At 43.0% G+C, this 23,322-nt stretch overlaps 1 protein-coding gene across 1 annotated transcript in view; it reads left to right on the forward strand.

The window, feature by feature from the left end:
• VAPB (VAMP associated protein B and C) overlaps positions 1–23,322 on the forward strand; it is a 46,387-nt gene that overhangs the window by 9,050 nt on the left and 14,015 nt on the right. Inside the window, exon 2 of the mRNA XM_032461435.1 lies at positions 14,998–15,150. Within this exon, the coding sequence (XP_032317326.1) occupies positions 14,998–15,150 (153 nt within the window). The remainder of the gene's footprint in view (positions 1–14,997; positions 15,151–23,322) is intronic.

The raw sequence follows: 23,322 nt of genomic DNA on the forward strand, positions 1-23,322 counted from the left end.
CTGCAGTCATCTCCTTGAATGGTATTCACATCCACACGGTTAGGCAACTCGAACTCAGAAGGCCCGTGGCTCACATCTGTCCCTTCTTCCTTGTCCCCTCTGTGGCTGCCTCCCCATTTCCCCCCCGGATGACTGTAGTAGCTTTTGAACTGGTCTCTCTGAGTCCTCTTTCTTTTCCATACTGAAAGCACTTTCAGATATGCAGATCTGAGCTTATCTCGTGCTTGCTTAAAATCTCTAAGTGTGTGCCCACTGCCAAAATAAAAAAAAGTGTAAACTCTTTAACAAGACGTGGGAAATCATTTGTGCCTGTCACCCCTGGTCTCCCCAGTGTCATTTTTCCTCATGCCTGTGCTCCAGCCTTTGGGTCCCCCTGGTCACAGAGCTGCTGTGTGTGCTTCCATCACACAGGATGAGTTCATTCCTCCTCCTGTTCACTGCACCCTCCTTCACTGCTGTGAGGTCGTCTTCCTGACGCTGCCCGCTCAGTGTTGTGCCTGTCCCCTGTGCGCCTGCACTTGTCACAGTGAGCTGTGTTGGGTTCCTTGACTTTCTTCCCTATTAATCAGCAAGCCCTTTGCCTTCTTTGGACGGTCTTTTATCCCCCAGCCCAGTGCTTAGTACAGTGCGTGGCACATGGCACGCTCTCAGGGGGTTAATGGTGTCCGGGTCTAAGGAGAGAGGGGAAAAAGAAGAAAGCTTTGTGTGGTAAGAAATGGTGAAACCCATTGAAAAGCCCTGCTGTGTGCAGCTGATCTGTGTGGACACCATGTGTTTCACTCAGAAAATATTTAAAGATGTTCTATGCCGTGCTGGTCTCCTCTCTCTCTCCTGCAAACTTGTAAGTATGTGGAAGAGAGATCTCGCAGAGTCAGCACCCCTCCTCACCCAGTGCTCTCGGGCCCATTCCTTTTCCGTCGCTTGTGGTGTCTTGCTCTGCTAGTCAGCCTCTCTGTTTCTGCGTCTCAGATTTCTCTTCCACTTGATGCCTTCCCAGTGCCTGCAGACATGCTGAAGTTTCCCCTTCCTAAAGAGAAATCACATCCTCCAGATCTTCCCGCACTTAGGCAAGCGCCTGGTCTTACATCACAACTGAAGCTTTGGAAGCAGTGAATCTCAATGACTGGTTTGTTTACGCCTTCACTTTCCTTTCAATTCTCAGACCATACCCCTCCCCTGAAACCTGTCTCAGTTCACCAGGTTTCTCTCTGCCACATTTGTCTTTGAGTTTTCTGGTGAATTGCCCTCCCCTTTATCGTCTCTCTTACTGAATATTGACATTTCCCAAGTGTCTGTCTTCAGTCTTCTCCATTTAACCACTCTCTGTATGTTTTCTCACTCGTAATCCCTTCAGCTCTCACTTCTACGCAGTAAATTTCAAGTCTCTGTCTCCACGCAGATCTTTTGATCTCGAGGCTGTCTGCCCACCAGACTTCCCTGCCTATCTGGTTGTCGTGAAAGCACCTCGTACTCAGCGGATCCCCCTGTGTTCGTGATGTGTACTCTCATTCCCATTGACTGTGCCTTCCACATCTTGGGAATGCCCCTTGCACCCAGTTGGGTAACCAGGAGTCCTAAATTCGTCTTCCCCTGTCCCTTCTGCCACACCCCCCACATCTGTCAGTCCATTTTAATCAGCGACATCTTCTGCACCCTCTGCTTTTTTACCCCCCGCTGTTTCCTGAGTGTAGGCCTCTCTCTTCAGGACTGTTGCCCCATGTCCCAGCTCTCTGTCCCTAATTTAATTCCTACTTCCCTCACCCTCCAGGCTATCCTGGGTATAGTTTTCAGAGTTGTTTTTCAAAAATTAAAATTGATCATGTTATTTATTTATTTTAAAACGTTACTTGACTCCCTCAATCCTACAGGTTAGTGTTCAAAATTCTTAGGCCAGCATCAGAACCTTTCAAAATCGGGCCACAGTTTTTTGTTTTTAAAACAGTCTCAGCTTTTATTTTCCATTTTAAACAACTGCAATATTTATAAGCTTTATATTTATGTTTAGGATGACAGACACTCAGACACACACACAGACATCTGTGAGGACATCCAGTCTTAACCTGGTTTCTGCTGGAAAGCGGGTAGGGGCAGTGAATACTTTTCAGAGCCCAGGAGGAGAAAATGGAACCCCATTTCCTTCCTCATACCTACCCTCCTAGAATCATTTTTCATTCTTCATATTCTTCCTTTCATTTCCTCAAGCAGAGCTCGTTTCCAGACTTGTATAGGTTTAAGGTTTCTACAGTTTATTTTCACTTAAACTGTAAGCTTTAAAAAGCACAGGCAGACACGACTCCCCTCATGTCTCGGCTTCGTTCTCGTCCCTCGTTCCCCTTCTCCTGTAGCCTGGTGGTCACCGTGCTGACACCAGGGCTTTTCCTACAGCTCAGAATGTACATTCCTTCATCTTTTCAAAGATGAACTTCCCCTTGATGTTCAACTCCCCGCCCTCCCCGCCCTCCTGTGTTTACACGAGACTTTATATGTTACCTTTCAGCCAGTAGTCAGTGCATCCAGAGGCAGTGTACAGCCCAGCAGTTATGAGTGTGAACTCTGGGGCCATACTGCTTGGATGTGAATCCTGGGTCTATCACCTAAAAGTCACATGACGGTGGATAAGGTGTTTAACATCTCTGTGCCTCAGATTCTTCACCATGGGGTATGTTAGGGGATTAAGTGAGTTACACATGTAAAATGCTTAGAATAGACCTGTTAAATGTTAACTAGTGTCACTGTCATCTGATGATTTTTTTTTCAAGATACGTCATTCCAAAGCCTCAATCCCAGAGATTCTTACTCATTAGTTCTGGGAGGGTCCTGGGTTCGTTCTCCGGGTATATTCACTCTGTCTTTTCAGAGTTCTGAGCAGGAGCCGCGGTGTCATCTCTCTGGCTTGGGGGCCTCGCACAGTACCTGGACTGTGCATTCTCCATTACTTACTGCATGCCTGCAACTTGCCAGGTACTGTTCTGGGTACTTGAGAGACAAGATGAAAAGACTGACAGAATTTTTGCTTTATGGAACGCATCTTCTAGTGAGGAGATGGGCACTAAGTAAAAGAACAGGAAATATGTATAATCTGGCCCCAGACGGTGGTAGGTGCTAAGCGGGGGTGGTGGTGGGCTAAGTGGGATAAAGGGTGGGTTCTGTTTTAAAGGGAGTAATTGGGGAAGGTCATGTTTCTGAGAAGGTGGTCTCTGAACTGAGACCTGTATAAAATGAGTGTGTGAGCTGTGCACTCATTAGGGGGCAGAGCACTCCAGACAGAGGGTGCAAGGCCCCAAGGTGGCGGTAAGTTTGGTGCGTTTGGGGAGCAGCGGAGGCACTGTGCTGGCAGCAGCCTGCTGGAGCTGCGCTGGGAACGGGGCTCAGGGAGAGAAAGGAGCCTTCCTGGTCGGCAGACCACAGGAGGGACTTTGGATTTTGTGGTGAAATGGGAAGTTATGGTGGATTCTGAGCGGGAGTCTGTTTTTAAAAGACTAGGGCTGGTGTGGGAAGAGTAGGCTGTGGGAGATGTGTGGGTGGTGGTATGAGTGGAAGCCATATGGCTGCTACAGTTTTATCCATAATCCATACAGTTACCCTCAGTCCAGGCCAAGTGTGTGGGAGAGACCGTGGCTTGGACCCCAGGGCAGTCGCAGTGGAGAGGATGTGATGGGAAGTGCTCAATTCCAGATCTGTTTTGAAGCTAGAGCTGGCTGAGAGGGTAAACGTGGAGGAGGGGGAGGGAGGAAACGTAGGTAACTGCCTGTGGCCGAGGCGTTTTGGTGCACGGTGGTTTCTTTTCCTGAGATGGGAAGCTGTAGATTTGGGGGAGGAGACTCTGCTGTTTGGCCATGATAAACCTGAGATGCTCGGTACACCTGCAAGTAGAGATCAGGGGAGAGGGTCAGGCTGTGGATATAAATTTGGCAATCATCAGCTTATCGTTAGAACACAGTATTAGAAGGAATAATTTTTTCCAACTGAGAGATTAGGTAAGCCTTTCCAAAAGAGAAGGCATTTGAGCAAAACTTTGAAGAATGAGTATGATTTCCAAAGGCAGAGAAAGGGGAAAATAGAAGACAGTTTTCATCCAAGTCTCCCAGCCTTTCTCCTGGCCTCCTGTTCAGTTTGTTTAAGAAGCTGCTGACCTGGTTGATCATCTCGCCTCACTGGTACAGCAACTTAGGTTCTCTATTGGAAAGGAGACCAGGGCAGATTACATACTAACTGATAAACACATCCTGCTACTTCTCAGTGTTCACTAATTGAAAATTCAAGTTGGACCACCGAAGTGCAGAATGCTAAGTGTGTTTTTGCTTCACTCCTCTGTGTCTGCTGTGAATTGAAATGTGTTGATTTTGGTGTGGAGGCTTTTCATACGCTATCTGTCATCTCCACTAAAGACTGAACATTTGGGATAAGTTTTTACTTCTTCTGATACTGACTTTAGGCACCTGACCTGAACTGTTCATTTATAACTCAGTCACATTCTAACTCCAGCCATGAGAAGTGGGGATCCCTTGCTCTCTGATTGCTCATGTTCCTCACCGGGACATAAGGTATGCCTTGTTTCCTCCTGCTTTGTGTGAAAACAGTACTTCATGTTTTACTCTCCTGTTTAGGTAGATTTTTTTTTTTGAAGTAGAATATTGCTTATCTTTTTATTTTCATGATCACTCTAATCACAAATTTTGGTCTTCTAAGTAGGGAAAAATTACTTGATGTTTGTTAGTCAATGGAATAAAGATTGTGCATTGAAAAAAATTTAGTTTTTAAAATAGGCTAAGATCCTTTTAGAACTGATACAAAATTGATACCAGTCAGGTGTGCCCTTACCTTAAAATGGTCTTCATGGGTGTGCTATGACCTGCCTTAGTGCTGGGCATAAATACGGTGTGTGCAGCTTCAGCGCTCATATAAACTTTTAGCCATTTTTCTATTTAGAAAAAAAGTGTTGCATTCACAAAAAGTAGTCATAGTATTTATCTCTAGATGGGTAACAGCTTCTGGTCTTCAAAATTCTTAAAATTAATTTTGTCAAAAGTTTTAGGTTTGGATCTTTGTCTTGAATTAATGAGAGCACTGCTACCTTAAACATATTTTAAATAATAACCTTGATTTTTATAAAAAGTACACAAGGATGCCTATTGATATAGATATGTTGGTTTTCAACAACTCCACAAGTCAGGATTCTAGTATTTTTTATACATACGAGGCATTCTGGGTGGGAAGGAAATTATCTCAAAACGTTGTTTGGATCTTACATGAAGTACAGCTTTCTTTATGTGGAAGAAAATGTAAATACAGAAAAATACAGATAATGTAATAAACACCCAAATACAGAATAGCTAAATGTTAATTTGTTAGACTTGTTTTAAATGTTTCTTTAATAAATAAACTTCAGAATTTGAAGACATGTCTGCCCCCCACATCTGTCCATTCGTGTTCCTCTCTTCTTTACTGTCCAGAGGAATTTAGTGTGAACTGTTCCCATGTTTTTCTGTGCTAGTTAATGTGGTATCACGCTGTGTATGTCACTAACATGTCTCCGAGACCTGTCTCTTGTTGAAGTACAGGTCTAGTGCATTCTTTTCAACTGTTGTGTAGTATTCCTGCATGAGAATTCAGCAGTCTGTCGTTAATAAGAGTACTTTATGCATTCTGAATAATAATTGCTTATCTGTTGACATAAGCTGCAAATATCCTTCAGCTTCCTAGGCTGCTCCTTGCTGTCTAGCTTTATGTCTTCTGCAGGTAGCTTTCCTGAGTTTGATCGTGGGCGTCCATAGCACTTTTATCTATTGAGTTCTTATTACTAGAGGAGGGTGGCTTGGGGTCTAGTTTTCCCACCTGTGGAGTTGATGGGGGGACTGAGTTTTCTCTCTCTTTGCCTCAAAGGAGCTAGGAAACTAGTGAGTTGAATAAGCCCAGCCTTAAGGTTGGTATAGTCTGTTTCAGTTGAGCTGGCTTCTTGTGTGTTTTTGATGGCATCATTAGTGAGTATTCTTGGTTTTTATTTCTCTTGCTGTAATAATGGATGTGATGTTTCTCAGTAACTGGCGTCTCCTGAGGATATCAGGAAGGTTACTTTATTAGCTTAGAACACATTGCATTCTGAGATTTCTTTGGGAAAGTCTTGTGTATGTGTAGAGTTCTTTATGTGTGGTTATTTCAAAAGAGGAGATACACAACTAGGCATTCTGCTGAAATATTGGAATCTAGCGTCTGCCATTAAAGACACGTTGGTTGCAAAGCTTTATTTTTGTTTCTTAAGCATTGATTTAATGTGTGAGCTAAGAATTAAATCATGAAAATAGTTTTTAAAAAACATGTCCTGATGTCCTTACTCTTGAATTCATGGTTATTCAAGAGCTAACTCTCTTTGAATATCTTTTACTGTGAAATCTTTCTTTGATATTTTAGAGGGGCAACTTTAAACAATATTATCATAGAATAATAATGATGAGAGCATTATTGACACAAGTGAACAATTTTCAGTTCCTTCAACCTGTATATGAACAGTAAAAACATCATGACTTCAGATCCAAGTTAAGGAGTATGGGTCCATTTACATGGAGTATGGGTCAGAATTAGAGGTGAGTTGCCACTAAGGAAGCCTGGTGTTCATTCGTACTACACTCACTCAGTGGTCCCTTTACTACGTGTGTTGCACTGTTTTAGGCGCCGGGTATCCAGTGATGAATCAAGTGGAGGTTCGCTGTAGGTGGGAAGCAGTCAGGAAAGGAACAAATGAAATACCATCAGCTTATAATAAGTCTAAGATGCAGAGGACAAGAAGGGTGAAGTGCTGCAGAGGGCGCAGCGGGTGTCTTGACGTTCATCCGGAGCCCGGTGTGCGCACAGGACAACGCGGGCAGAAAGAGGGGAAGTGTTGTTTAAAACAGATAGAAGCATGCCTGGCCGTCCACTCATTCATTCAGCAGATTTATTTACTGACTGCACTATGTCTGAAAGTGTTCTGGAAGCTGACGCTCAGTAGTGAACAAGAGGGTCAGAAAAGTGTCTGTGTTCATGGAGTTTCCCTTCTGAAAGTGGAAGACTTAACGTAAACAAGAAAAATAATGTGAAGATTGGTGCATTGCAGATGGGTAGGGAAAGCAGGAGGCAATAGGATACCTGTAATGAAAACAGACTATCAAAGGATAAATTTTAAAGACATCTGTGAGATATCCAACAGATTTTTACTTTATAGTGTCCATTTCCTCACATTTTAATATACTTTTCCCATACACAGAGTCTACTGTATTGAAACCTCAAGCATAATTTTATTGTCTTAATAAAATCTATCATCAGTCCTAGGCTTCTGGAGACAGATTATTACCTTCCCAGAAGGTAATCTTTTCAGAGTTGAAGTGAAATATGGTAACTTGTTTTTTGGAAGGGTTGAAGAAAAGAGAGATATTGTATGTACCTAAATTGTGTTTGCAAGCGTATAAAATAATATAGCCCTTTTTATGCAGAGTGAAAAAAAACCTGTTGTGAAGCTAATAACTTTAAATTTATATCTGGAAAGCTGAGACCTGATAGATTATATATCAAATTGGTATATAACTTGGTAACACATATAGTTTGAGTTTCAAAGTACTGTAGCTACATTGGGAGACATATTACAAAGGAAGGATGTGTATTTGCAATACCAGAATTTAATGAACTCCAGAAAAAGGAAGAAAAGCAAAAAAAAAAAAAAAAAGCATCTTTATTCATATGTATATATAATATAAATATAAAAATGTGTTTAAAACTCAATAATATTTAATACCAAAAATGTTGGGGGGGGTTCCACCAAAAGTGAATTAATATAAAGGTCAAATAACTTTTTTTCCTTTTTTTTTTTTTAAAAAAAAAAAGCTTTATTTTTTTTAGAGCAGTTTTAGGTCCACAGTAAAACTGAGCAGAAAATACAGAGTTCCCATATACCCCTGGCCCCACACACGCACAGTCACCTCCACTATTGACATCCAGCACTGGAGTGGTACATTTGTTACACCTGATAAACCTGCACTGACACATCAGTATCACCCAGAGCCTGTCGTCTACCTCAGGGTGCAGTCTTGGTGTGGTACATTCTGTGAGTTGTGATAAGTGTATGATGATGTGTGCCATTATAGCTCCATACAGAACAGCTTCCCTGCCTCAACAGTCCTCTGTGCTCAGCCTGTTTATCCCTCCCTTCCCACTTAACCCCTGGTAACCACTGTCTCTCTAGTTTTGCCTTTTCCAGAATGTTATATAATTGGAATTATACAAGATATAGCCTTTTCAGATTCGTCTCCTTAACTTACTAATAAGCATTTACGATTCTTCTGTCTGAATTTTCATGGTGTGATAGCTCATTTTCGTGCTGAATGATACTCCATTGTCTGTATGTACCACAGTTTATTCACCTACTAAAGGACATCTTGATTTCTTTCAAGTTTTGGCAGTATGAATAAAGTTGCTATAAACGTGTGTGCAGGTTTTTGCGTGGACATGAGTTTTCAGCTCCTTTGGGTAAATACCAAGGCATGTGATTGCTGGATAATGTGATAGGAGACAGAGTATGTTGAGTTTTTTTAAGAAAACTGTCTTCCAAAGTTCCATACCATTTTGTATTCCCCCCAGCGATGAATGAGAATTCCTTTTGCTCTACATCCTTGTCAGCTTATTGCTGTTGTCAGTGTTTTAGATTTTGGCCATTCTACTAAGTGTGTATCAGTATCTCGTTGTTGTTTTAATTTGCAATTTCTTAATGACGTATGTTGAACATTTTTCATTTGTGTATTTTTTTCATCTGTATATTGTTGACTGAAATAAAATCACACAGTGTGAGAGTTGTGGGTTAAGTTTTATTTGGGGCAAAATGAGGACGATAGCCTGGGAGACAGCATCTCAGAGAACTCTGAGGAACTGCTCTGAAAGAGGAGGGGGGAAACTCAGTGTATATATGATTTCAGTGAAGCGGGGGACGTGCTGTCAAGCACATGTTTAGGCAGAGGCTTGCTGCTGGCCACGAGGAGCAGATGTCACTGTTAATGATTTTAGTGCTTTTCTAGATATGAGAAGATGCAAGAATTTGGGCTCATAAAATCTTCTGAAAATACCTAATTATCAAAAGGCCTGTTCTGCCAGTTTTCCCAGAGCACAGACAGCCTCATTCCTGATCTCCATCCTCAACTCTTCAGGGAGTGTTGGAGGCCAGCTGCTGATTTAATCCAAGCAGAGGTGGATGGCAAGTGCCAGCTTTTAGTTGGCGAGATCTTATTTTCCACTTGTGTATCTTCTTTGCTGAGGCATCTGTTCAGATCCTTTGCCCATTTTTTAAGCTGAGTTGTTCATTTTCTTAGTGTTGAGTTTTTTAAGTTTTTTGTATATTTTGGATGACGTATTTTGAATGTGTCTTTCGCAGACATTTTCACCCAGTCTGCAGCTTGCTTGTCTTCTCGTTCTCTTTAACGCTGTCCATTGCAGAGCAAGCATTTTTAGTTTTAAGGAAGTCCAGCTTATCAATTATTTCTTCCGTGGATTGTGCCTTCTGTGTTGTATCTGAAAAGTCATTGCCAAACCCAAGGTTATCTAGACTTTCGTATGTTATCTTCTAGGAGTTTTATAGTTTTGTGTGTTTTTTAAATCTGTCTGTCTGTCTGTCTGTCTATCTATCTACCCATCTATATCTTTATTTTCTAGTTAAATTGAACTACCGAGTAAAAATAAAATAATACCCCTTAAGTTCTGTCCTGCTGTTTACAGATAGGGTGATAAGATATGCTTGAGGTTACATAGATAAGTAAGGTCAAGACTGAGTTTTGAGTTCAGTTGGAGTTTTCACTGTTACCTTTTGTAGTCATTGGGACCTGAACCCTTAAGTTATCCTTTTGTGAAAATGGTTATTTGTGAAAGGTAGAGTTTTGTTATAGTCTTTTCCTGCATGGATCTCTAAATGAATAATTACAGGAAAGAAGTACTTAAACCATGCATAGATTGGTAAAATATTTAAACATTTAATGGAATACTTTTTCTACAAAATGCTCTTGTGTTGATTAATACGTTTATCCAGCCATTTTTTATGAAATTTTCAATATCTGGAACCTGATGTCTTACTGTTGAGAAGTTTGCTGGATTGTGACCTTCTTTCCTTGACCTTTAAACCAGCACTTTTTAATTCCAAGACTCCATTTTTGTCAGTAAGACTGAATAATTAACTGTTCCTGCTTTTACTTTTAATGCTGTGCGTATTTCTGCTGGCATTGTATTATTTGCTTTCTAAGACAGGTCAATTCTAGATCTTCTAACTGTCTTAAAATACACACTTTAAAATGACAGGAAGCCAAACCTGGGTGGAGAAAGTAGTTTATACTGTGCTTAGCTTTATCTAAATACATTTTAGAGCATGTCAAGGAATTCAAATTCAAATTAGTTAATGCTATTCATGAACATCTGTCAAATTCACAAGAATTTTCACAGGTGACTATGCATAATATAGGGCATAAAGAACATTATTCAAATTGTTTAAAAGAAGAAAAATTAAAATTTTAAGGAATATTCCTAATTTCTCCCACATTCATGTTGCTTCATTTTTTGACCTATTTCACATTTTAGATGTTTATTCCTAAAATAAGTATCAATATAAATGTCTGAAATAAGAAATGGAAGATTAGAAAGAAAAAATGATTAAAAGGATGTGCTTCAGATCTAGAGATACCAAATCATTTTTTTCATCTCTTCAAAGAGAAAAGTCTACTTTTGAAGATTTCATTTGTGAAATTGACTCTGTACTACATAAGCAATGTTTAAATTCGTTGGTGATAAATATGCATGTTGGTATAGTAAAATCCCACTTTTTACATAATGCTTTAATGCAAATGGCAGTTTTATGAAATACAACTGACTAGTAAAAATCTGAATGATGCTCATAAGCCCTTACATCATTTTTATTGAGGTTTTTGTGTATTCTGATTCATTAATACAGGGGAAAAGGAGACCACTAACATGGTTTATTTCCTATAAGTACTCAAATTGAATAGAATTTATTTTCAGTAAAATTAGAGTAAATTGCCCAGGGTGGGGAAAAATGGGTTGGCCTGTTTATATAAAATACCTTTTGAGTTTTATTCATGACTCTTTGCTGCCTTATCAATGATGTTCACTTTCAAATATTTTTAGTATGGTTTCCTCCAGATTTTTTACAAACAAAAGCCCACATAAGTCCAAAAAAAGTCTCTAACACTTAAAAGCTCAGGATTGCATTTTGAGGTAGATAGAATTCTGGGATATTTATTTTATCTTGCTTATTACTACAAATATTATTTGCCTTTTAATAATTTAAGCTACCTTTTAGGTGAATCATGTAGATCGAAATACTATTTAGATTGCTTTGTAATAAATTAACTGGTAGACTTTCTAAAAACAACTTAGTGTTTACAGTTAAATTTGGTTTATTTTTGTGGAGTACCTAGAAGAAAAGGTCGATGTAAAGGATAAACACACTTAAACTTACCTCCACCCCCGCACTCCTCACTTTATGAGGCAGGGTGAGGAGGAAGAGACATGAGAAGCTGAGTTGGAAACGTGCTCTTCATTCCGTCACAGTGAGGCCCTGCCAGTGTCCGTGTGCTCTGCTCTCAGTGTGCTTCACACCACCTTAGAAAATCTGTGTTTTTTTGCATGTGTTTGTGGGCTATTATGAATTCTTGGCATTCTGATATGAAGATGTTTCCATGTTCTTGAGGCAGAATTTTGTTGAAGTGAATAACTTTAAGCACGTACTGGAAAGCTATAAGGCCTGATAAGTTTATAAATCACTGTCAGATTATCCGTGAGAATATTGTTTTCCCCTGCAGGCTTTATTGTTTATTTATTTTTACTTTTTAAAACTCTGCTTTTAATTGATTCTTTTTTTTTTTATGGAAGTATAGTTGCCCCGTGGGCTTTACATTTGAAAGCTTACTCCTTCTCAGGTGTCTCACATTTTTTGTCTGTTTTCTCCTCTCTTCCCCCAGCGTTGTGGGGCCGTTTGAGCTGGAGCTGTGCTTATGTGGCGTTCTTGTGATTGGCACCTTTTATGTGAGTTTCGGGGAATGTGTGCACATGGGGATTGTGCCTGTGTAGATCTGTCTGAGCTTGTGTGCGTGTGTGTGTGTAATTGCTTTCTGTGACTCCACAAAACCAGAGTTGTGTTTAGTTCTTATTTTTCTTTAACCACTGCCCTAAGCAAGCAGAGACTTAATGGGAGCTCGGACTTTCTTCATCTTCACCGTGAGTCAAAGGGCATGTGTTGGAGGGTGGAAGAGGGTAGTCATGGAGAGCTGCTGCCTGGGTAATCCCACAAAGACTGCCTCAGCACCGAGTGTCCTGTTTCTCCCTTGAGGCTGTAAACTTGATACAAGAATGGAACGTGGTCAGCATCTGGCTCTCCCTCACTGTAGCTGAAAATCCTCTTGGGTCATAGGGTACCCAGGCTCCTGTGTCAGCTTCTCGTTCTCAATATGGAGATGATGTAGAGTTTAGAGAGGGGGTTGTGTGTGATGGAGTCCGTAGGTGAGTTGAAATACCGGAGACTTTGCTTCTCCCCACATCTGGCCACAGCTGCATCTACAAAATGCCTCCCTGTCGAGACTTCCAGCTTGACTGCCAGAGGGCCAGAGGCAGGGCTTACTGGAAAGGTAGGCAAGTGGAGAAATCCTCCTTGGGCATTTCATTCTTGAAGGTGTCATTGCTCATAGAATGAGAATAGCTTTTAGTATTAGTAACTACAAAACAATAGGTAATCCAGTAGTCTAGTCGGTTCCACTATAATTTGACATATGCATTCCTAAAAATCACCATCCTATACAAAATAACACAATAAAACCATAGGATTTACCAGGAGAAAATGAGATTAGGTGCATTAACGCCAAAAGACTTCGTTGGTCTCACGCACACAAAGATAGGAACCTAATGGAAGCAGCAGCACAGTTGTGCACACGTTAAATGGGTAGGAAGTACATCAGTACCATCGTAGATGTGGCACTTTGCCTTGACAGAGACCTGACATTGGCCTGTGGAAGTGGCCGTGGGAGAGTTGCAGTCTGTGAGTTAATGAAGTGGAGGAAGGAGGGTTACCTGAAATCACAGGGCGTTGTACTCCAGGTGTGGCTGGGAGCGCTCCTGCCCCGCGTGTGCACTGAGGGAGCTGCTAGGTGGCTGAGACTTGCGCAGTTGTGTGTTTTGTGTGTTTCTGTGCAGCTCAGTTCAGCTGGATGCGGTTTTCTCTGTTCGCTTAGCATTTCCTGCAGACAAAATCACACATAAGCAAATGTGAAATTCGTTTTATGCTCAGATTGTCCCCCTAATACGCACATCAATCACACTGGAACAAACGCACATTTTCAAAATAAGCTTTCAAGCAGAACTGGCTGTAGTTTATTTTATTTTGAAATTGAGTCCCTTTTCCTTTCTTCCTTTTCACTGTTATTGATTTCTTAATTTATATTTAAGTTAAGCCCATATCAAATTGATTTTTCATACCCTGAGTACTTCCAGAGGTGAGAAAGCAGCCTGAGATTTTAATTTTGCTAGTGGTAACCCACGAGGTGGTTTCCTCCTTGGTGAATGTATCTGAGTCAGTCTCCATCTCTCTGTCTGTCTGGACACACACACACACTTTTACCAGATGCCAGGCACAGCGCTGGAGATACAGAAACCAGTAAGGTATCATCCTTGTCCTACAGAACCTAGAATCTCATTGAAAATTTTTCAAGGCACAGACTTAAATGTCTTTGTTTTGGGTCTTCTTAGGGAGCAGATGAACCAACTTTAGGTATTTTTTTGTATTTCTTAGTTTGTGAACACACAAGCACATACACCCCCCCAACTCATCTCTTACTTTTGATACAAAGAGTAAAGAGCTTGTCTGGAGGAAGCACAAAGATATCACTATTTACCTAGTGAAAAGATGTACGTTTGAAAGGGGTTAAAAAGGACCCTAAGAGGCCTTGTACTTCAGCCCTTCCACCTGACTCCTTAAATAAGCCCTCGTGGTCAAGGGTTGGAGGTAGACTGGTAAGTGGAAAAAGAGCAGGTTTCAGAGCGAGTGAATAGTATGAGTCATTTATGTTAATCCCTCCTCCCCACGCACGTATGTAAGTACTGTTTGTGCACATAGATGGTGTGGGAGGATCCCCCATACTGTTAATACTGGTTACCTCAGGGGACCAGGGAAAGCTTATTAACTTCCTCTTTATACATCTTTCATTGTTTGGCTTGTTTTAAGAAGCATGTTTTACTTTTTTAATTAAAAAATCTAATAAAGTAGAAAATGAATAAATAATAATAAAAAATACCCTTAAGGCACCGAGCTTTGTTTCAGTCTTCCCAGTAGCCTGTGTAGTTAAAACTGAATGTGACGTCTCAGGTGTGGGCTGCCCAGCAGGGCTCTGAACCTGCTGCCTAAGGTGATAGTAACTTTTCTGCAGCAACACTGTATTGCTGGGGGGGGGGTGTTTATAGATCATTAATGCTTTAAAGTCTTTCTTACATCTGCTACTCTTGGCACGCTCTGCCTTTGATAATCATTTTGGTCCCAGGTCTCATCCTTTACGTTCTCCCTGGTAGGTTTCACTTTGTCACTGTGGAAATCAGTGTTCAGCATAGGTTAAGAACTGGCCTTGGATTCGCGCTGCCCAGTTACAGATCCTAACTACCACTAACCAGCATGAAAACTAGACAAGCAGTGTGTCCTTCTGAGCCTCAGTCGTCTCCTCCGGCAGGAGGTGTGAAGCTGTGAGGTCTCAGTGAGACACTGTGTGCTGGCACCCTGCCTGGGGGAGGTGCCGGTGGCAAGGGGGAACTCGGGGAGTCTCGGCTGTCCCTGCTGCTGCGTCGGCTGCAGCTCATCGCTCCTTCTGTCAGAGCTGGTTTGGGGTCTTGAATCTTCCCTTAACCATCTTCCACATCCCTCCTGACCCCAGACCATAAATGACTCGATCTTCTCAGTGTCCTGATGAGGTCCCAGTCAGTCTTCATGTCATTCCACAGGCCCCTTCACCGACGTTGTCACCACCAACCTGAAGCTGGGCAACCCGACAGACCGAAATGTGTGCTTTAAAGTAAAGACCACGGCACCGCGGAGGTACTGTGTGAGGCCCAACAGTGGGATCATCGATGCGGGAACCTCCATCAATGTGTCTGGTAAGTCCTGAGGATGAAGGCCAACAGGGTGGCTGAAAAGGCGCCTAGACGCAGTGGGGTTTCTCACAGCTTGTTTTTGCAGTGGAGCCAAGAAGGTGGTACATGTCTCTCCCCAACCCTCCACCCTCTGATTAAAAAGTTTAGTGGGTCCCACTCACCTGTGGTTTTTCCGTAATCAGTGCCTCTTTGGTTTAATGCTTACAGCCGTTGTGCCTCAAGAGTTAGAGCAAAATTACAGTGGTAGCTTCAGACTTGACTTCGGAATGAGTTTGGTTTTCACTCCCTTGAAATTAAATCTGCCCTTTGGCAATAAATAAAACAGGGCTAAACAAACTTAATTTTACTTTGTGGGAGAAAGCTAAATGAAGTTATTTTCTTATTTAAGCTAAATGATTTCTGACATTAAGCTCATGTCATTTCCAATGATTGGTAACTGCACTTTACTGATTGTGAAAAGCTAAGGGAGATGAAGGCTGAGGAAATTGGAATATATTCAAGGGTGCAAGTTTTGTGCATGTCTGATGGGTTTTTTCCCCTCTTGTCTGAGAGTGCATATATTTTCCAAAGTCCAACTTTTGAAAAGATGCTGGTAAAGTGCCCAAATTGAGAATTGGATTTCAGAATTAAGGAGATGTAACTGATGGGTTTGAGTCTAAACGTATTTTAGAAATGGAATAAACTTTCAGCTCGTTAGAACTTCTGGATCCAGCAGTGCCTTCTGTATTTGTGGAGGAGCAGTCAGGGAGTGTGTGCTTATCCTCTAAGGGTCAGGAGATGCTGTCGCCCACTGAGGGTTCTGCATCGCTAGAAGCTGCGACTCATTTGAAATGGGTACCTGGCTGGCTTTTTTCATGACAGATTTTGATTGTGATACATTTGGCTATTCATTTGACACCTAAAAGAAAATGACTCACCTCTTTGGGAAGATACAAGGTGTTTCATTATCTGATCATTTCTGCAAACTCTCATCCCCTCCGTCCACTGGTCTCTCATTGTGGTGTGCCCACACCAGCTGTCCCTTGTGTGCCTCTCTCTGAGGCTGCAAGACCTGGTCTGGACTCTCAAATTGAGTTACTATTCAGGAGAAATCAGGAGGGTGGGAGCCAACATGTATAGAGGGTCCACACTGCTGCTGCTAGTATCTTGTGTAATTTCTGTTCTCTGCCCTATGAGGGATGCCCCCGTCATACTGAGGAGACCAGTGGCCATAGGCTCATGAAGCTGGCAGGTGACAGAGCCGAGACGTGAGTTGTTTCGTTTGGCTCTGAAGCCCAGACTCTGAACAGCAGCGTGCTGGAGAAGGGAAGGGACCCAGGTTGTTGGCATTTCTGTGCCCCTTGATTGTATCATTTGGTTTCTGTTTTTCCCCATCATAGGAATGTTTTTTAATATTGGGCATTTGTTTTGATTTATGATTGTCTACTTAACAGGGACTGGGATTTTTGAGGTGGTGGCCTTCCTTTGTAGGTAGGAAGGTAAAGTACAGAGTGTGATCATGACCATCGAGTCACGTGGGTGATTAGTGTCAGAGCTGATATTTGAAGCCATGTGTCTGTCCTGATCCAGTGGTTCTTCTGTGATACTGAGCTGCCTCAACAGTGCTAGGGGATGGCCCCACTTACAAATGAATATAAAACAAAATACCTTGGTTCTCAAAATGTAGGGTGCTTGGGGAAAAAAACAGTTGAATAATAAAATGTCCATGTGTCTGCAGGTCGTCCTCCTAAATGAGACAGGGTTATGTTTACACATGAGAAAAGACTCTTCTGATTTTTTATAATTTTATTTTTTATTGAAGTGTAGTGGATTTACAAGAGGGCTCCTTTGTTTTTGTTTGGTGTGTATTGGTCTCAATGCTTGAGGTGCACCTGGGTGAAGCCAGGTTTCATTGCATTTCTAGAACAGCCTCACCAGTTGGCAGAGGAGGCCAGCCTGCATTTGCAGCAGTTTTCTGTGCTCAGGGGCCATGATATCACTTGTTAGACATTCGTGTCTTGGTGCACTTTTCCAAGAGTCCTCTTGAAATGCAGCTACATGATGACATCGTGGTGAGTATGTAGAGGTTCCTTCGGGAGAGAGACTGTCCTCAGGAGGAGGAGAGCAGCACACAGGCAGTGTGGCTGGTTCCAAGGCCAGCAGCTTTCCCTTCTCCCCACCTGCGCACATGGCCGAGCTTGGTTTCGCCCACTTGGAGATCACTGGATTTCTGAACCACTGGATTCAGAAACCTAAACAGGAAGCCACTCTGCTGTTTAACCTGTGGGCTGATCTTTGGCGGATACCTTGACCTCTCTGGGTTCTAGTTCTCTCACCTGTAAAGTGGAGAGAATGGTATTTCCCTCACAGAGTATTTACCAGTGCTGAGAAATTGTAACTGAAAGCATGATACGAGAGTGGGGTTGCATTCTTCTTCCACCATCATTGACAAAAACTGGCTAGTTTTTGTTAAAGGTAGATTGTACATATTTCAGTTGCCTTTATGGAAACAAATTAATTCCATACATTTTACTAGTTTATGGAATTTTTCTAATTCTCATTTAAAGAAATTTGTATTTTCTTCTTTCTATAATATGCATTTGTTTTATAGTGAAAAGTCACTGGTAAATTTTCAAGTATAATCTATAAAAAGGTGGCCATCAAATCAACTTAAAATACTAGCATTGCCCTGCCTACCACCGTGAATGTCACAGCATACCTGAAAAGGACATGACTAGTACATTGTTCTCCCATTTGTGAAATCCCTTGGGATGTGCTAGCTATTAGAGAAGGTTATAAATCATTCTTTGAGATAGAAGGGCAGGGAGGGAGGAAAAGAGGAGGAGGAGGATGGTACCTACACATGGAGCTGGCCAGAGACTGAGGTTTTGAAGGCACACAAATCAGGGTTATGATGGGGGACTGAGACTTTCTAGCTGTCAGGTGTCTTTCAGACACACCCTGTAAAGGTCTTCTCAGCTGTCAGCTTAATCTGATACTCACAGGACCTTATACATCAAAAGTCCAGACTCTGACCTGTCATGTCATTTTCTTCAGAAGATGGCAAACCACTTGTTGGATCCTTCACGAAAGAAAAAGTTCCATTTTATAAACTCAAGTGGTAAAGTTACAGTTGGAAACAGGTGTAACCTTAACTTTGTGTGTGTGAGAACGTGTGAACTTCCCAAAGGGGTGCTTTGGGATCTGGTCACTCGGGTCTCTGAGTCCTTTTCTTTGTCCTCTGGATAGGTGCTCATTTATCTCGTTCTGATAGCCCCTTCTGGGATCTGTGCCTGTTGGACGAGCCAGTGCAGTGGGTGAAGCGGGCTGCTTTGTGTTTGCATTAATTGGCCCAGCATGCCATGGCTTTGGCCCCTTGCTCCTAGTTACACACCGTCTACTAGAGATGATTTTGAAGTATTCAAATCTGGACCTCAGCAAAATAGGCACACTTAAATGGAGATTGGAGAAGAGGAGATTGGATTTTTTTCCCCAGAGATTTTAAATGCAAGGAAAATAGAACTTTTTGAATTAATGAATTGTTTGAAGCAGTGAGGGGTCTCCCCATTTGTTCTAGCTTTACAAAATCAAATCTATTTTCTGAACTGTCTGGTGGGGAAATATTTTTAAGGTAGATAATTTCTGAAAATGTCTTTGTGGTAAGCTGTTGTGGTAACGGTTGTGTTTTTTTTTTTTTTAATACTGCAGATTAATAATGAGGGAATTTTCCATTAATATTCCAAACCATGTTTGCCAGCAGATATAGCAGGTGAAGTGGTAAAATTATGGGCCCATCAAAAATACTGACGCTTCCTGTAATACGTTATTAAGTTTAATATTTTCATAACCTTCACTGAATTCTAATTTGACTGAAGTAGCAAGCACACTTCCATTTGCAGTTCAGTTATGCGCATTGGTTGCCTGTGTACCAAGCGAATTAGAAATGCAAAATATCTGTGTTGGGGGGGCATTGGAAAGAATCATTAAAGACACCAACATTTAGGTACAGATATTCTTAACTAAGTGTACCCTGGGAGTTGAAAATGGATTAAAGACAAACAAATATAAATCTTCTAGTGTCTGAATCTGTATTTTAAATTAAAAGTCAAAGAATCAAGGAGCAGTGTTCATTCCTGACATACAGCCCTTTTCAGCATTTCAGTCACATGTAAAGCACAAAGTTCTTCCAGTAAAATCGTGAGACAGGGGATGAATATCAGCAGCTCTTCTTGGATGGAAACATTGGTCAGTTAATGTCAGTGGGTAGCACTGGAATTGGTAATTAATCCTTTTAGGATTTTGCTGACTCAGTGTAGTGGAGCTGCTTGCTTGCCCTGGGCCAGCCAACCTTGGGCTCCAGCTTTTAGGTGATTAGCACCGGAGCGTAAGTGTGCTGTCCTTAGAGAAAGAAGCCAGGCCTTCATCTGTCAAGCGCTGATAGTGGGAGCTAAATTTGGGAGGTTTGGGCATCTTAACAGCAACATTCTTCTTCGTTTGATCATTTGCTTTGAAAGTCTGTGATAAACGAAACCTTTTTATAAATTGTTTTCGTGAACCAGTTTTATTACTCTCAGATAAGAACAACTTAACGTTCACACTTAACAGATGTCTTAATTTTTTTCACCACATGAGATTCTGGTTTAAAAAAGTGGGGGGGAACATTATCAACAAAAATTCAGCTTAATTGTGCTTTTAAAGACTTTTAAAAAGTTTACTGTAATATTTAAGTTTCTTACGAAGAATCCTGTTTCATTTTTTTATGATTATAACACAGTTTCCTTGTTTTTACATTTTCAAAGATCATGACCAGGAGGACTTACCAAGTACATTCAGTCCACCTCACTTAGCTGAAGGCAACTTCAGCTCTCTGCAGCAGGACTGAGGAGCAAAACCAAGCACAGCTTTGGAGTAGCTGACAGTCATGTTCTTCTCACTCGGGAGAGTTCCTTGCACACTCACACACGCGGGCTCCCTAATCTTGACTCCCCTGTATATACTCTCCCTTTAGACTCCCTGTTAACCCTGTCCTGGTATCCAGCTCATCACAGGCCAGAGTGAAGGGAACAGGCTGCAAGAGGAGGTGGCGGTGAAGGGCTGGACGGGAACCGCAGAGGACAGGGATGGGAGAGCTCAGGAGTGACATGGGGTCTGAACTCACTGAAGCCCCAGGGCAGACCTTTCTTGTTCAGTTGATCTGTCCCAAGAGCCCTGGCTTGTAGGTCTTAAGGTGGTGTGTGACGTGATGGGTGTTCATGAGCAGAACACGGAAGCACCCGGGAAAGGCCGTGTGGTGCTCTGTTACAAAGTGTTCATGGAGACAGGAAAGTATGTTGGAGTTTTGGAAAAAAGATGTATATTTCTTAAGATGTTTATGAAAAAGAGTGAGTGAGCCTTGTTCTTTGGCCAGTGCCTGTGTGTGGTATCCCTCAGTTCACGGTGATGGTGCGGCACGTCTTGCACTGTAAAGAACTGGAAAATCCTGTGGAGAACGCAAAGACAACTCAATTTCATGTATTTATAAGTAGACAAAATTAATTATTTACCTGCTAGACTCATAGTTCCATGCATGGGTCCCTGAATAGGCAGAGTTCTAGGAAAGTAGTCGTGTTTTCAGCCTTTTGAGAATCTAAAGAAAATAACAAATTTGCTTGTGCTGAGGGTGCGCAGTCTGACTGAATGCTCGTGTTGCTTTGCTTGAGGCTGGGATTCTCTTGCCTTGTGGTAGCGCTACTTATCTTCAGCTGGTGACAGAGCCCTGGTTTGTCTTTGACTGGTTTTCAAAAAAGTGGAGCAATGACTTCATTACTACACCATAAATGCAGTTTAGTAGGGAGCAGTCTTTTCATCCAGGCATGAAAGCCGAGAGAGACAGTGAGAGGGCAGTGGTGATGAGGAGATTGGAAACCAGTGTCTTAAGCCCCGCAGAGAACAGTGCGTGGCTCTGGGAGGTGGGACAGAAGAGGAAGCAGCTGGGTGAGGGTTAAGGAGAGCTCCTCCTGTGTGTGCTGCCCCGGGGAGAATCCTGGAGGGAGTCCCTTGAGTGCTGGAAGGGAAGAGGGTGCACACTCTCCAACCGGTGAAGAGCTGCAAACTAGTTCCCAGAATACAAGCTCCCAGAACGTGAAGTCCAGTCTCAGTTTAACTGTGTAGAAAAGGCAGGCATGCAGGGAGAGCTTTGTATCAGTACTGCCTGCTGATAGAGTAAGGACCCCAGCAAGACCGAGGCTGTGAAACAGCGTTATGGGAGGGGTGGGCAGTGTTAGCAGACCGAGGCGGCACGTGTTCTCAGGTGTGATTCCTGGACCAGCACCATCAGCCAGGACCGTATTGGGAATACTTGTTCTCAGCCCCACCCCAGACCTGTTGAATCTGAAACTGGAGCTGGGACTCCACCACCTGTGGTTTAACAAAAGCACCCCTGGTGGTTCTGATGCATGCTATGGCTTGAGACCCCTCGTGACAGAGTCAGACTAGTGGGAGGTTGAGGCAGATTAAGCCCTGGAAGTTGTGGGATGCTGAGATGTGAGCAGGGCTGGGGGACCGGAAGGGATGTGCCAGCCTCCTAGGGCCAACGTGATAAGAGGAGACTTTGGTAATGACAAAGGAACACCTGGGCATGGGGGTGTTGGCCAGCACAATGTGCACACCTGTTGGACCAGCAGGGAGGTCTGTTGTTGGATCATACCAGGAAATCTGAGAGATCCAGACTGTGGAGTTGAATTGATTGTCTTTTACTTGGGAAATAGACTTTTTTTTTGTAGGAGATTTTTAATCCGAGGAACATCATTATGGTGAATAGAGTGTCAGGGGAGACTAAATTTGCAGGGTTATAGGAGCTGGGCAGGGAAGCTTGTTTGGGGGAGGGGGCAGGAAGATCTAGTTGGAGAAACTTTGATGAGGGGAGGCCTGAGCTGAGATTGTGGTCAAATAAAAGGGAGAGAGAGGCATTTTGAAGATAAAATTCTGAGATTGAAAAATAATAAAGCACGTGCTGTGGTGCTTGTTAGACTTTATTCATCTGCTTTGTGGCCGTTATGATGCACACGAAAGTGATCTGTGGCTTGCTTGGCTTCTCGTAGGAGGCTTTTATGCTGCATTTAATCAAGTCATTTCTCTGAGGTGTGTGTGCGTTAAATGGTGTATATTCTGCATTTCCTCTGAAGAGAGTCTGGTCTTACTGCTCCAGTGCTCTCTGACCCCGGGAGTCCTTTGCCGACAGGCCCCCGCCTGCGCCGTGGGCAGCACTGCAGGCCTGTGTCGCGGAGGGCCCGTGTGGCTGAGCCGTGACCTGGTCTCTGGGCCGTCTCCTGGTGACGGGCTTCTTTTTAATGTAGTATCAGCGATACATTTTAAAAGTAGGATAGATGGTTCGTCTAAGAGGGTTTTATCATCAGTGTCTCGGGTATTCAAGTGAAATAAATTAAGTTAATGGGAAGCTCTTTTATGGCCTGTCATGAAAAAAGTACGTCATTTCTGTCGCAGTTTGCATGCGTGGAGCTGAAAGAGCAAGCGGCTAGCAGCATTTGTTCTGTCACGTTCTCATAAAGCTCCAGCTAGCAGGGAGTAGCAAACTGAATCCGACGTGAGACGGTGGTAGCTGAGAATACAAACTTCTGGACGTAGTTGGGGGCTGTGCTGAGCAGGATGGAGACACTGAGGCTCAGCAGGAGTCTGTCGTTTCACAGAGTCTGGGTGGCCACTTGGCCTCCTCCCTCCTGCCCACTGACTGGGGAGCCCCCAAGGAAAGAAGAGCTGGTCGGAGGCAGACGCCTTTCCCACCTGCTGCTCTTGGTGGAAGGGGAGCTGCTGCAGTGTGGCAGGCGCCCCTGCATGTCCCGCGCTTCCTGAAGGCCACCGGCAGGCCACGACTCCCAGCTCGGCAGCCTCGCCAGTGCTCGGGTTCTCGGTGTGTGTCTCATGCGTCCTGCCGCCTTGGGCCGTCTCCGGCGCTCCTTTAAGGCGATTGGTTACAACCAGGACCCACTTCTTTGGGCACTTTCATTCTCGTCAGCTCGGAGGGCCAAATGTAAGTGACGTCTCTCTGAGGTTCTTCCAGCTCTGTGCTGTGGCGCCTCAACAGGCCAGGTGCTCTAGGCCTGCAGTTGGGCTGATGACATCTGTAAGGCCCCAGGGTAGCAGGGCGTCTCAGACAGCACCCTTCTGCCAGGTGGAGCAAGCGGCTGCCAGGTGGTTTGG

This window comes from Camelus ferus, chromosome 19 (genome assembly GCF_009834535.1).
Source record: "Camelus ferus isolate YT-003-E chromosome 19, BCGSAC_Cfer_1.0, whole genome shotgun sequence".
Lineage (NCBI taxonomy): Eukaryota > Metazoa > Chordata > Mammalia > Artiodactyla > Camelidae > Camelus > Camelus ferus.